Source organism: Arachis hypogaea, chromosome 19, assembly GCF_003086295.3.
Source record: "Arachis hypogaea cultivar Tifrunner chromosome 19, arahy.Tifrunner.gnm2.J5K5, whole genome shotgun sequence".
Taxonomy (NCBI): Eukaryota; Viridiplantae; Streptophyta; class Magnoliopsida; order Fabales; family Fabaceae; genus Arachis; species Arachis hypogaea.
The window spans coordinates 10,783,046-10,795,065 of record NC_092054.1 but is presented as its reverse complement, the minus strand read 5'-3'; the positions used below and the strand labels follow the sequence as shown (position 1 = coordinate 10,795,065).

General features: G+C 33.3%; 1 protein-coding gene across 2 annotated transcripts; it reads left to right on the top strand.

Annotated features, from left to right (window-relative positions):
- On the top strand, positions 1–11,033 carry LOC112776171 (protein VASCULAR ASSOCIATED DEATH 1, chloroplastic). 2 transcript variants are annotated; one of them, XM_025820210.3, is made up of 18 exons: positions 1–634; positions 977–1,036; positions 2,344–2,394; positions 2,614–2,679; positions 3,112–3,207; positions 3,352–3,450; positions 3,611–3,711; positions 3,802–3,986; positions 4,746–4,786; positions 4,911–4,998; positions 5,178–5,264; positions 5,678–5,732; positions 6,395–6,461; positions 6,821–6,911; positions 7,507–7,568; positions 7,654–7,693; positions 7,802–8,103; positions 10,507–11,033. In XM_025820210.3, the coding sequence occupies exons 1-18, from the start codon at positions 431–433 to the stop codon at positions 10,738–10,740; spliced, it is 1,929 nt and encodes a 642-aa protein (XP_025675995.1). In that variant the 5' UTR covers positions 1–430; the 3' UTR covers positions 10,741–11,033. The 2 variants fall into 2 exon arrangements, with proteins under 2 accessions (XP_025675995.1, XP_025675996.1); XM_025820211.3 differs by having other exon boundaries at positions 5–634; positions 10,510–11,033.
- The last annotated feature ends 987 nt before the right edge of the window (positions 11,034–12,020 follow it).

The window sequence follows — 12,020 nt, the reverse complement described above, 5'->3', positions numbered from 1 at the left end:
ATGAAGAACATTTACACATATTATAATGTTAATGATAGTACAATTTAATAATATACAATTTAAAAACTAAAACTTATATAGTTTATGTGATACAGTATGAATTGGGAATTAAATAAAAATAGGTTACTTTGGGTTTCCAAGGGTTTTCTTTTTTATTTTAATTATTTATTTTTAATTATTTATAATTGTATGGATTATGGAATTTTTAGTTAGATTATTATGGGATTATCTATTTATCTTTAATTAATTCCAATTTATAAAATTAAAATTCTTTCTACGACTCAAGCAACGTTTCTTCTTCTTGTTTCTTCTTAGTTTCCGTCGTCGCCGTCAGTTAAGAACGTAAAACCCCACCAACCACCATTTCCCTCTTCTCACTCCTTCATTTTCCGTTTAATTTTCTCAGATCTACCTTTCTCTCTCTTCTTCTATGGCTTCCACTGCTGTTGCCACCTCCTCCGTCCCTGCCGCCGTGAGGACGGAACCGCTGCCGCAGACGTCTGATTCTTCTCCTTCCAGAACCTCCGCCGCCGCCGAGGTGTCGCTTTTATCGTCCTCACCCGCCGCCGAGGTCATTGATCGTAGCGATTCTTCCAATTCATCGCCGAACCTATTTGCTGACGCTGAAAATCAGGTACCTACCTCCTCGCTCTTTTAATCTTGTCGGTGCTGCGCGCTTCCTGCATTTATGATTCTTCGACTCGGTTCAATCGTTTCTGTGTGTAGTGTAGTCTGTAGCGCATTACTTTATAGGAATTTCGTTTATTCATTTAATTTTGTAGAAATGAATTATGCTGTATTATCTTTCATGTGTTTTTCCGGATGTCTTGAGAATTTCGAGTTCTGTGGATTTTGATATTAGGAATCTAAGCTGGCTTAGTTATCTATGGAAATTGTGTAAATTTTTGGTAGTTTTGAATTTCAACATTTCTGTGATCAATCTTTGTAACTCATGCCTTTATCCTTTTGGTTACAGACTATGGACGCGTTGAAGAGTGAAGAGTATCGGCAGCTGTTTCGTCTTCCACCAGATGAAGTAAGTGATTTTCTATCTTTTCAAGTTAGCTGTTCTAATTTCTTAAGGTTTTGCTTATTGGTTTACTGATTACTGTTATAGCATAGAATTGAATTGAATTGAATGGTATTCTAGTCAAATTTGCAGTTTTTTGGAACGTGTTTGTATATGATCATGTCCTTATGTCACTTCTTGGCAAAGCATTCAATGAAGTCGGGTTGGGAAACCTCATTGATGAGATGCTAAAAAAAATTGCTTAGAAGTCCCAGGTCAAAAGTCTCTTATTTTGCAAATTGTGGACCTTCTCTTGATTAATGGTAGATAAGATCATTCACACACCCTATTTAGTTATCAACACTCCTCCATGAAGGTTTTTTACTTTCATTTCCTTACTCTCAAGTAATATTCAGACTATTGAGTCAATTGCTTCCTTTTTTAATATATAAATTCTTTAGAGGTTAACTAATTCTAACGACCTTGGACCCTGGTGGTGTATAACTAAAGGAACTATTACTCAAATCTTCAAAAAAGTCAAAACTAAAGAACAATAATTTTGGATAGCCTCAAATCAAGAGCAGCCCCGACTTTGCAAAATAAGAGACTTTTGACTGGTGGCTTGTAAGCAATTTTTTTAAGAACCTTATCAATGAGGTTCCCCAACCCAACCTTATTGAATACTTTACGCACTTTCTTTCATGATATAATGAGATATCTCTTGAAGCCTTTGGGGTAGAACATATTTTGGATTTGTTTGGAATGAAATTCCTCTTACCAACTTATCCTTCTATTGTAATGTGTATCTTATCTACACATTCTGCTTACCGTGTGAATGAAGTGTTTGAATTGTGGAGCAACCATTTTCGGGAGTGCTTTCCTTAATTATATTACCTAAAACTCAATGTATCATATTTTAGTTTTGTAATTTCAGTCCTCCAAAATTTGAATAATGTTGGCTCAACATTTTCTTAGTAAGTCATTCTTACAAAATTTCCAAAATTAGTTCTGTACCATTTATATAAACACAAACATATTTCATCTAGGACTAAGGAAAAACCAAGTCTCTCTAGACTTGAATGTGATGTTGATATCAAGAGTTCCATTCCCAGAAGGCCCCCTTTCCCCTCTCCGTAGACAGATGCTTGCACATCCTTTGTAACCAAAATAAAAGAACACATTCTTATGGATAAATAAGTGCTAGGATTCAATTATATATTAACCTTGTCTGTGCATTTCTTACATCTAGCAACAAAGCAAATTGATATTTATATGTTGATTTTTCTCATTCCTTTTTCATAATTCACATCTTATTTATTCTCCTTTTATTTTAGGTCCTTATTGAAGATTTTAATTGTGCCCTCCAGGAAAATATACTTATTCAGGTAATATTCTTGTTTTGATTTGTTGTTAAATGGTATTAGTCTTGACTTGAGTGATGTACATTTTCTTTTTTTTATTGGAAAATCATTTTTCTGGATTTCATTTGCTTAAACTGCCAAAAGCTTTTTCATTTTGTTGTTTAATGATTTAAAAGCAAGTTATAACAAGTCATGTTGCCTTTTCATTTGGTTTCCTGATTAGTTATTAATTTCTTGTTGTAGGGTCATATGTACCTTTTTGTCAACTTTATATGTTTCTACTCGAACATATTTGGGTTTGAGACAAAGGTAAGTGACTGAACAGAATGCATTTTTAACATATTCTTTTATCTTTTTGCCTTCTGAGCTTGTTTATAATGCCCATGACTAATCTAGTTTAATGGGAAAATTTATTGCTTTTGGTACTATATTTTTTATTGCAAATGATTGTGTGAAAGCACGTACGTGGGTATGAACTGTCAAGAGTGACTAAATCACAAACTTAAATCCATATTGGACAATAAAATATCTGAAAGATTTTGTGTAAGTATTTTTTCTGAACCGTGTTGTTTCCAGATATATAATCTCTTCATTGTAATCTTTTTACAATAAAATCCATGATATATGTGAAAGAAGTATCGTTCCTTGATTGTTTCCATTGAGTTTATTCTTATCTAGAGATTTTGGTTTTTGTTTTACGATTTCTCTGCATCTTGGATATGTCAATGGTTTATGTTTCAGAGAATAATTGCATTCCCAGAAGTCACAAGTGTACGTAGGGCAAAGACAGCTGGGCTCTTTCCCAATGCCATTGAGATTCTTGCTGGCAACAGGAAGGTATCTTACACATAGAAGAACGTTATAGTCATTATGCATCACTGCAACATTGAATATTCAATCTGAATATATTTTTACCGCGTACTGTTTTTTCTGCTTAATTGTGCCCTGATGTCCGTCTTAATCCACTTATCTGTTTGACAGTACTTTTTCGCATCTTTCCTATCCCGTGATGAAGCTTTTAAGATTATTAATGATGGATGGTTACGGCAGGCTAATGGTACCAGAGCAGTTATTGAACAGGTGTTTTGCTACAGTAATCTGTGTATCTAATTATTTATGATGTTTGTTAAGGTAGAAAAAAAAAACCTGGAATTTAACAGCAATTCTTTTTGGCTAATGTTGTGTTTGTTGTACCCTTGCCCTTATACATTGGGTGGTCTTTCTTTTTCTTTTTTTTCAGGAGTCTATGTCCGAGTGCAGCGCCCAAGACAGTGAACTTATAGCTACTGAAAATGTCAAAGGTTCTGATATATTAGACAATGAATCTCCTTCTGCAGACCCGTATGCCCATTATCTTAGTGACCTTTGCCTTAGAATAAGATTATTTTGTGTGGAAACTCATTTAGACTTACTTATATATGTGTTAATCAGAAGCAAGGTTACTACTAATATTATCAACGACATGGGACCTCCATCAAATATTATAGATAGCCCTGTAGTGATGAAAGTTACAGATAAACAATCCAGTACAAAACAGGTAGCTGAACCTGTATTGAATGAAGATTCTCCAGCTGCGAGTTCATGCTGGAAAGAGGAGGACATTGATGCTCCAACAAGTGAGTTTGGAACATACCCACTACTTGTATACATTTTGGATTTAAGCTTGTAGAATGCATTTAATCTTCTAGATATTGTAATGTGGGAGAATGATGCAAGGTTTTTATTTTAGAATTGTTCAATGGATCTGGCTAATAGTATATTGGAAGAATGGGTGGTTTTGTTGAAATATAAATAAAATGAAATTTTTACTTTTCTATTGATTCAGGCTTTTAGGGTATACTTTATCATACATTGTCATAAAATAACTTGCCTGAAGTTTGTAACAATCGGGAAGTTTTGATGTACAGATGAGATTGGAGTTTGTATGCTATATTGTATTGCAGCTCTGTTACACTTAAATAGTTAACTGCAGTGGATTAGCCATATAAGCTCTTTGCTTAACTACTGTTTCTTACAAATAGAAGTTGGTAAACTGACTTGATTGATCCTGTCTTTGAAATTCTCCAGCCCCTCTGTTTATTTGTGGTCTGAGAAGTTAAAAAATATTAAATATATAACCCTAGGAAACTTTGCCTGAGCAAAATTGATCAAATTTTCATGCCCATTGTGTTTAGGGTTTGAAAAGCTATGCTTTATAGATGAATCATTTGTTTTGCTTTTTTATCATATTATCCTTCTCCTTAAATCTTAATGAAATTATTCTTTTATCAAAAAGATAAAAAAATGTCTATTGTGTTTAACTTATAATATATTTTATTAATCCATCATATTTTTTCAAAAACTCTGCTGATCTGAGCTTATTTTCTAATGTGCAGCCCCAGAAGAATACACATGTGTTGCAGAAGCTGAGTTTCCGGTATTTCTTATTAGAAAAAATACCATTTTATTTTTTCATTTTCAAGTTTTCCCTTGTTGACTTTAGTAATATTAGTCTTCTAAATTTATTAGAAATTTTAAAATTTTAAATTTACAAACTGCAGATAAAGGTTGAAGACTTCTTTAGGTACTTTTTCTCAGATGATGCTGTAAACTTTCATGAGTCTTTCCATAAAAGATGTGGTGATAAAGGTAGCCTGCATGAAACAACTATGAAACCTCTGCATTTGAAAAATCATCTTTAATTTTGTATGCTTTGCTGGTTGTGAGTATGGTTTAAAGGGAAGAATTTAAGATGACTAATACCTGTCACAATACACCTTAACGTTTTGTCGAGGATGATTTTTTCATTTTTCCCCCTCCCCTTTCAGACTTCAAGTGTAGTTCGTGGCGTCCTCAAGAGAAATTTGGGTATGCTCGTGAACTATCTTTTCAACATCCAATAAAACTTTATCTTGGTATGTTTCTGCCAGCTTTATTTCTCTTTTCTATCTGAGTTTTGTTATTCCATGATAATTTTATTGACTATGCAGTGGTGGAGGTTCAACTAAAATTTTGAATGAAGCCAAAGTGAATGCCTAATATGGGGGCTTATTTACAGAGAAATATATGAACATATTGATGAGTTACAAAATTCCATTTCATGGAAAAAATGATTGAGCAGCATGCCTTAAGTAGTTAAGTTTGAAGTTATTAATTCAAATTAAGCTAAATATAAGATGGAATAAATTGTTAAATCTAAGATCTCCTGAGCATATGTCATTTGATGAAGCAATAATAAGTTCTTTGATGCGTACCTATGATTTTTAAAAACTTGGCAAACTGTTCCTATGGAGACCTGCCAGTGAACATAATTGTGTTTCCTTTTCAGGAGCAAAATTTGGTGGCTGCCATGAGCTTCAGAAATTTCGAGTGTATAAGAGCAGGTTGTTACCATGACTCAATCCATTTTTATTTTTTCTTCAGTTATTCTTTTGATTTCTTTCAAGACGTTTTTTCAAGCTAAATGTAATGTAATTATTTAATTGGGAATTCCTTGGTGCCATGATGTGGCCTTGGATAGCATGGTCAAGTGACTGTAGCATATACTTCATCTTCTTATTCTGGCATCTGGTAGGAATGAGGAAAATATCTTAAGAAGTGTATCTTAGGATTGGTTTTCTTATCTCCATCTATCTATGATTTTTTTCCTTATTAATTAAGATTAATACTCTATTGTTATTGTACATGGCGATTAGTGCTGTCTCTTTTGTATCACACATAGAACACATCATATCATAAACTGCCTATATATACATATACTCAATTTCCTTCTTCCTCCTTCCCTTTTTTAGACCCATTATCTCAACATCTTCTTGTCTGTTCAATGAGTATTGGTGCTTTTATTGTGTTATGCTGGCAGCGAAAATAATTGCTCTTGCCTCAATACTGCATTTTATCGTTTCCATTCTTTGTCTTCCCTTATTTGTAGATGTTTATTATTTGTTTTTAGAGCAAGAATAAAGTTGCTCCATTGATTACTTGAAATATATGAAGAACTTATTTACTTATTTTTTTTTTTTACTTATTTTTTTTTTACTTCTTTCAGTCATCTGGTTATAGAGACATCACAAGAAGTCAGTGATGTACCTTATGCAGATTATTTTCGTGTTGAGGTACATTTTTTTCTGGGAAAATTAGATCTTTATCATAAAATTATGAGCTTTTTGCCCCCAGTACAATATACTTATTAGAAGCATTTGGCATGAATTATTTCTCTTTATAATTGTGCTACTAGGTCAACGTAGATAACATGTTTTATTTTGACCCGACTCGCTTGCAAAAGCTCATTGGGCTTGAATTCTACTGTTGACTTCGTGCTAAACTTGCTCTTTTTGCTCTCATGACGAGCCACTGTTTTTACTTGGTGGTTTCTTGTCTTCATTTAACTCTCTCTTTGTTTTAGTTGTTTCGCTAATAATTTTCTTCTCCCAATGAATTTATAGTTTACTTATATTTCTTGTTTAATTACCAGGGACTGTGGGATATACAGAGACACAAGGATGACTCTTGCATTTTGAGAGTATATGTGACTGTAGCATTTTCTAAGAAAACTATTTGGAGAGGTGGGCCTTTTCATGATTTATCCTGAAACTAATATTCTCTTGCTTTGTATCTTATTATTATTATTATTATTATTATTATTATTATTATTATTATTATATGCTAAATGACTTAGTGCTCCCTTTTCACTTTTTCAATATAAATAGTTTTGGTCTGTTAAATTTTCTTCGACTTTCCTGAAATGAAGAAGTATGAAGCAAACAGTTCTCCATGTTATTAGCTTTTGACTTGTCATCTCTTATACTTTAGGAGTTTTAAAATTTCAATTTAAAGTTACATTTCTTTTGACCTCATCAATTGGTATTGCAATCAGTTTGATGAATCTATTAGTTGAGTAAATATTCATTTTTAGCATTATTTTTTTTTTGCACAATACAAGGTTTCATGATGTAAAGTGTGATATTGTCTTTTATCTACAAGAACTTTTTTTATTACGCCAAAGAAAGATTGGGAACAGAATTACCAACTCTGACAAATTTTTTTATACTTATGTGTATGAGACACATATCTGCTTCACTTGAGAGAAAAGAAAAGAAAAAGAACATGTACCATTTTCTAAAAATTGGACTTTATTTGATTTTGTGAACAACTGCACAGGCAAAATATTACAATCAACCGTTGAAGAATGTCGAGAAGCTTATACTACTTGGATTAGCATGGTATTTTTTTTGTGGGTGTTTTTTTTTTCTGTGTTCACTATTTACACTTTTTATTGTCCACTTAAGATTCTATCACTACTTTCAGGCACATGACTTGTTGAAGCAGAAAAACCTAGAAAAGCAAGGTTTAACATTTGCAATTTCTATATATGTTCTTAAATTTTGAAGTTCATTATGCATTCCTGATACCATCAGTTTCTTTGTAATATTTATGATTTGTTTTTATGAGGCAGAAAGAGGTGCTGTTGTTGCTTTGACTCAAAATGGAAAAATCAATCCTGATATAGAGTTGGAGACTGTAGAAACTTCAGGAGCTTCACAGGAGGAATGTAACTCTACAAGGATGCAAGCTACATCTAGTGTAGCAGATGCTATTCACAAGGTTGACACCCAGATGCAAACAAGATTCATTGATACATCGTCTGTTCCTTCTTTGTTCAAAGATTATGTGAGAAAGTTAAGGTTGTCTTTGAAAAGTCAGAACAACCTCTCATTACTCATTGTTGCCATTTTTGCGCTGATTTTCTTCATGCAGGTGCGTACTTTGAACCATAGCTTTAAATTTTTGTCTTTTCATGTTTTGTGGATTAGTCATGAAACTATGAAAAGCCATTCTACTATCAGTACTTTTACATTAAATGCTAAAATCAAATTTTTATTGAAAGATTGTTGCAATTACTTGCTAATGTTAGTGGTATGTCGCTGATTCGCTTCTATGTGAATGTTATGTTACAATGCAGCAAAAAACAAGGCTTTATGATCCCACTAGTACCTAGTGGGTTCGGTTACATAGATCAAATAATGTCATTACGTCTTAATATGTATCATGTTTGCAATGAGAGTGTTCATACAGTGTTCTTATTTGACCACTTCTTACATAGTCTTTTTAGGTCTTCCTTTCCCTCCAACCACTAGTTTATTTTTTTATCCAATCCCACTTTTCTCATTAAATGCTATACTGACTTCTTTCCATATGTCCAAACCACTTAAGATAAGATTTTATCATCTTTTCAATAATAGGTGCTACTCTAACTTTTTCTCCATATGCATATGACTACTCATCTATTGAAGTATTCTCGTTTTAGCGCTGAACTTATGTTCATGTTCACCTTTTGTCACCCAACACTTTTTTCCATATAACATAGCTGGTTCAATGATAGTGATAAAATTTAACGCTGAACTTATGTTCATGTTCACCTTATGTTCATGTTCATATGACTACTTTTCTATTGCATAAAACCCAAAACACTCCACTATTTGACCATCCTTATTAAGTTCCTTTACTTTTGATATAACATTTTTCCCGATTTTCACTTCTATGGTGTTCATCTTTTGCCGCTAAACTTGTACTCCATATACTGTCTTTTATGCAACTTATGTGCAAACCATATACCTCCAAAATGTGTCTCTACAAATCCAACTTCTAATTCAAATCTTCCTGCGGTTCTCCCATAAGGGTGATGTCATCAGGAAAAGGCATGCACCCTGGTATGAGTTCTTGAATATGCTTCTGAAACAAGTGTGAAAAGAGATGGATTTAGAGATTATCCTTGGTGTAATCCTACACCAATAAAAATTTCCTTTGTTATACCTTATTGAGTTTTCACCCTAGTTGTATTCCCATCGCACATATCTTTAGTTGTACGAATATGTACAATCCTTGCTGCTTTCTTCTAGAAAACCTTTATACAGGTCTTCCTTGCTACCCTGTCATATGTTTTTTTTCAAGTCAATAAACATCGTGTGTAGATTTTTCTTATTACTCTGATGCCGCCTCTTCATCATTCTCTTTTATAGCCTCTGAGGTAGATCTAGCTGACATAAAACCAAACTGTTTCTTTGAAACCTTAGTTTCTTGTCCCAACATTCGTTCTATAACTCTTCACAACTTCATAGTATGGCTCATGAGCTTAATCTGTTTTTGTACCACAATTTCGTATATCCCCTTGTTCATTGTAGATAGGGACCAAAATGTTCTTCCTCCATACATATGCATTTTCTTAGACTATGAAATCTCATTAAAGAGTTTAGTAGCTAATAGACTCTATTTCATCCTAAATCTTCCCAAATTCAATCAGGATAATATCTGGGCCCACTGCTCTACCTTTCTTCATTTACTTTCAAAATTTTGAATTCTTCAATAGTAATTCAAGTCTTGGTTCCTCCTTTGTAATTGACCTAAGCATGCCATGAAAGAATCTCATGTCCATCCTTAAATACTCTTATCTGTGACTAACTTCACCATTCTTGTCTTTAATGCACTTAACATGATCCAAATCTCTTTTTTTTTTTTTTTTCTCATACCCAAATACTGATAAAGACCCTCGTAAGCTCTTGTTCTTACTTCATTTATCGTCACTTTTGTCTCCTCTGTGGCCGCTTATTTATCCCAGTTTTTCTCATTATCGCATAAAGACCACCTTTTACATCATCTCCATTTTTTACCTCTACCTTCTCTTGCACACTTGTGTCCTACCACCACGAATTTTATCTCTTCCTGCAGTACCTTTAGTTTTTCTTTTGCTGTTTTCCTAATAACTTTTGTCATCTTACATCACACTAGTTTGCACTTCCATGCTCATCTCACCTGGTTTCTTCCGAGAAGTGGAAGTGATGTAATTATGAGATTAGGCTGCCTACATTACAACCTTTGGGTGCAGTCCCTCCCTGGACCTTGCATTAATGCATGATGCTTGTGCACTGGGCTGCCCTTTTTATTTTTTCCTTCTCAACCAAGGGTATCTTTAGGGTGAAAATTGGGTGAAATTCTTTTTAAATGAAATTCATATACAATTTACATATATCTAATCCATGAAAAATTTCACCTTCTCCAACGTTATCAGCATTTTGGACTTTAGGGATGTTGTAAAACGTTTACTAACTATAGTTGCAGATCAAATACATCATTTTATTAACTATTTACTCTATTCTGTTGCAGCAGTTTAGCATACTTGTGCTATTGTCAAGACCTCAACACATACATGTTAACCCTCCCGTAGACAACATAAATATGATGGAAAATGGAGTTACTAGAACTTCAGACGTGGCATGGTTGGAGAAAAGAATTCATCACCTCAAAGATGAGATGTACATGGTTGAGACTAGGCTTGAAAGGATGCGGTATGAACATGCACTCTTAAAAAAGCAACTAAATGATCTTGAGCGTAAATAACTACCTTCTTTTCGTTGTTGAATCATATCTTTCTCTACATATCTTTTGGTGTATATATATGTGTGTGATGCATGGATCTGATATTCAGTTAAATTCTAAAATTCATTTTATCTTGTTGTAAATGAGGAATATAATTTTTACCACATGTAAAAACTAAAAATTAAGCCACGAGGATTGGTCTAGCGATAAAGGGTTTGGGTAGTATGCACGAGGTTCTAGTTTAAATCTCATTTGCATCATGTAAAAAAAAAAAAAGAGAAAAAGAAAATTGGTAGACAATTTTATTACGAAAATGATGTGCATTGTTATTGATCCTTGAATGTATAAGTATATTCTGTTATTATCGTTCATCTGCACCACAAGTTCACAACCTAAGTTAATAGCTTCTGATAAACATTTGTTTCGCTTGTGTATCACTCCTCAAAAGACAAAATCTAAGATTTGATTTCTTTTTCTACCAAAGATGTAGTAACACAGAAAAAGGTAGGAAGTTAATATTTTGTGGGCAAGCTATATTGCTCTCTCCTGTTATTTGAGGTAACTCATTGTGTTCCAATCCCATTTGTCTAGGCAGCTTTTCCTAAGCATCTTTTTAGAAGCTCTGTGTTATTTTTACAGGGGTATAGTTTCATGTTATAATGTTATATTGTACAAATACTGGGCTCTTAGGTGTATTATCACCCAAATGTCATGAGAGCTCAGTTTATGTCTTTTGAAATAGAAGGGAGTTGAATGATTTTCACTAAACCTCAAGTATATTAAAATACCGAGTCTTACTGTTAATTATTATTGATCTTTGAATGAAAAAAAACTAATTATGCTATTCTTTTTTAAATTCATGTATCATGGCTTTGTTAAAACTCGACAACATCATTTCATTCCTGATAGAAACTGGTATAATATGGTTTAACGGAGGTTTGAAAAAGATAAGTAAATTAGCACCATTATTAAATTGTATGCAGAGATGTATAGTAAGGGAGAGAGGGATAGGACATGGTTCCGAATGATGAAATGGATACTTCTAACAAGATATCATTCTTTTCTGTAGAAAGATGTGTAAGAGGAACCACAGTTGTCATGAGTAGGTAGTGTTTTAAATTTTAATATCTTGTCTGTCTATGCTAACCAGTAACCAGCGCTTTGATTCAGAAACAAGAAAAGTTATACTAGAAAGATTTCATTCTCTATTGATTCAACCGAAGGAACAGGGCTTCCATTACTGCCCTCCCTCTCTCTATTGATTCAACCGAAGGAACAAGGCTTCCATTACATCCCTCCCT

What these genes read in the sequence shown, in the direction of transcription:
- LOC112776171 (XM_025820210.3), top strand. Translation starts at nt 431, where the DNA reads ATGGCTTCCACTGCTGTTGCCACCTCCTCCGTCCCTGCCGCCGTGAGG. An exon ending in TTTCGAGTGTATAAGAGCAG is followed by an intron (nt 5,733 to 6,394) that starts GTTGTTACCATG and finishes TACTTCTTTCAG; the next exon opens with TCATCTGGTTATAGAGACAT. An exon ending in CAGATTATTTTCGTGTTGAG is followed by an intron (nt 6,462 to 6,820) that starts GTACATTTTTTT and finishes TTTAATTACCAG; the next exon opens with GGACTGTGGGATATACAGAG.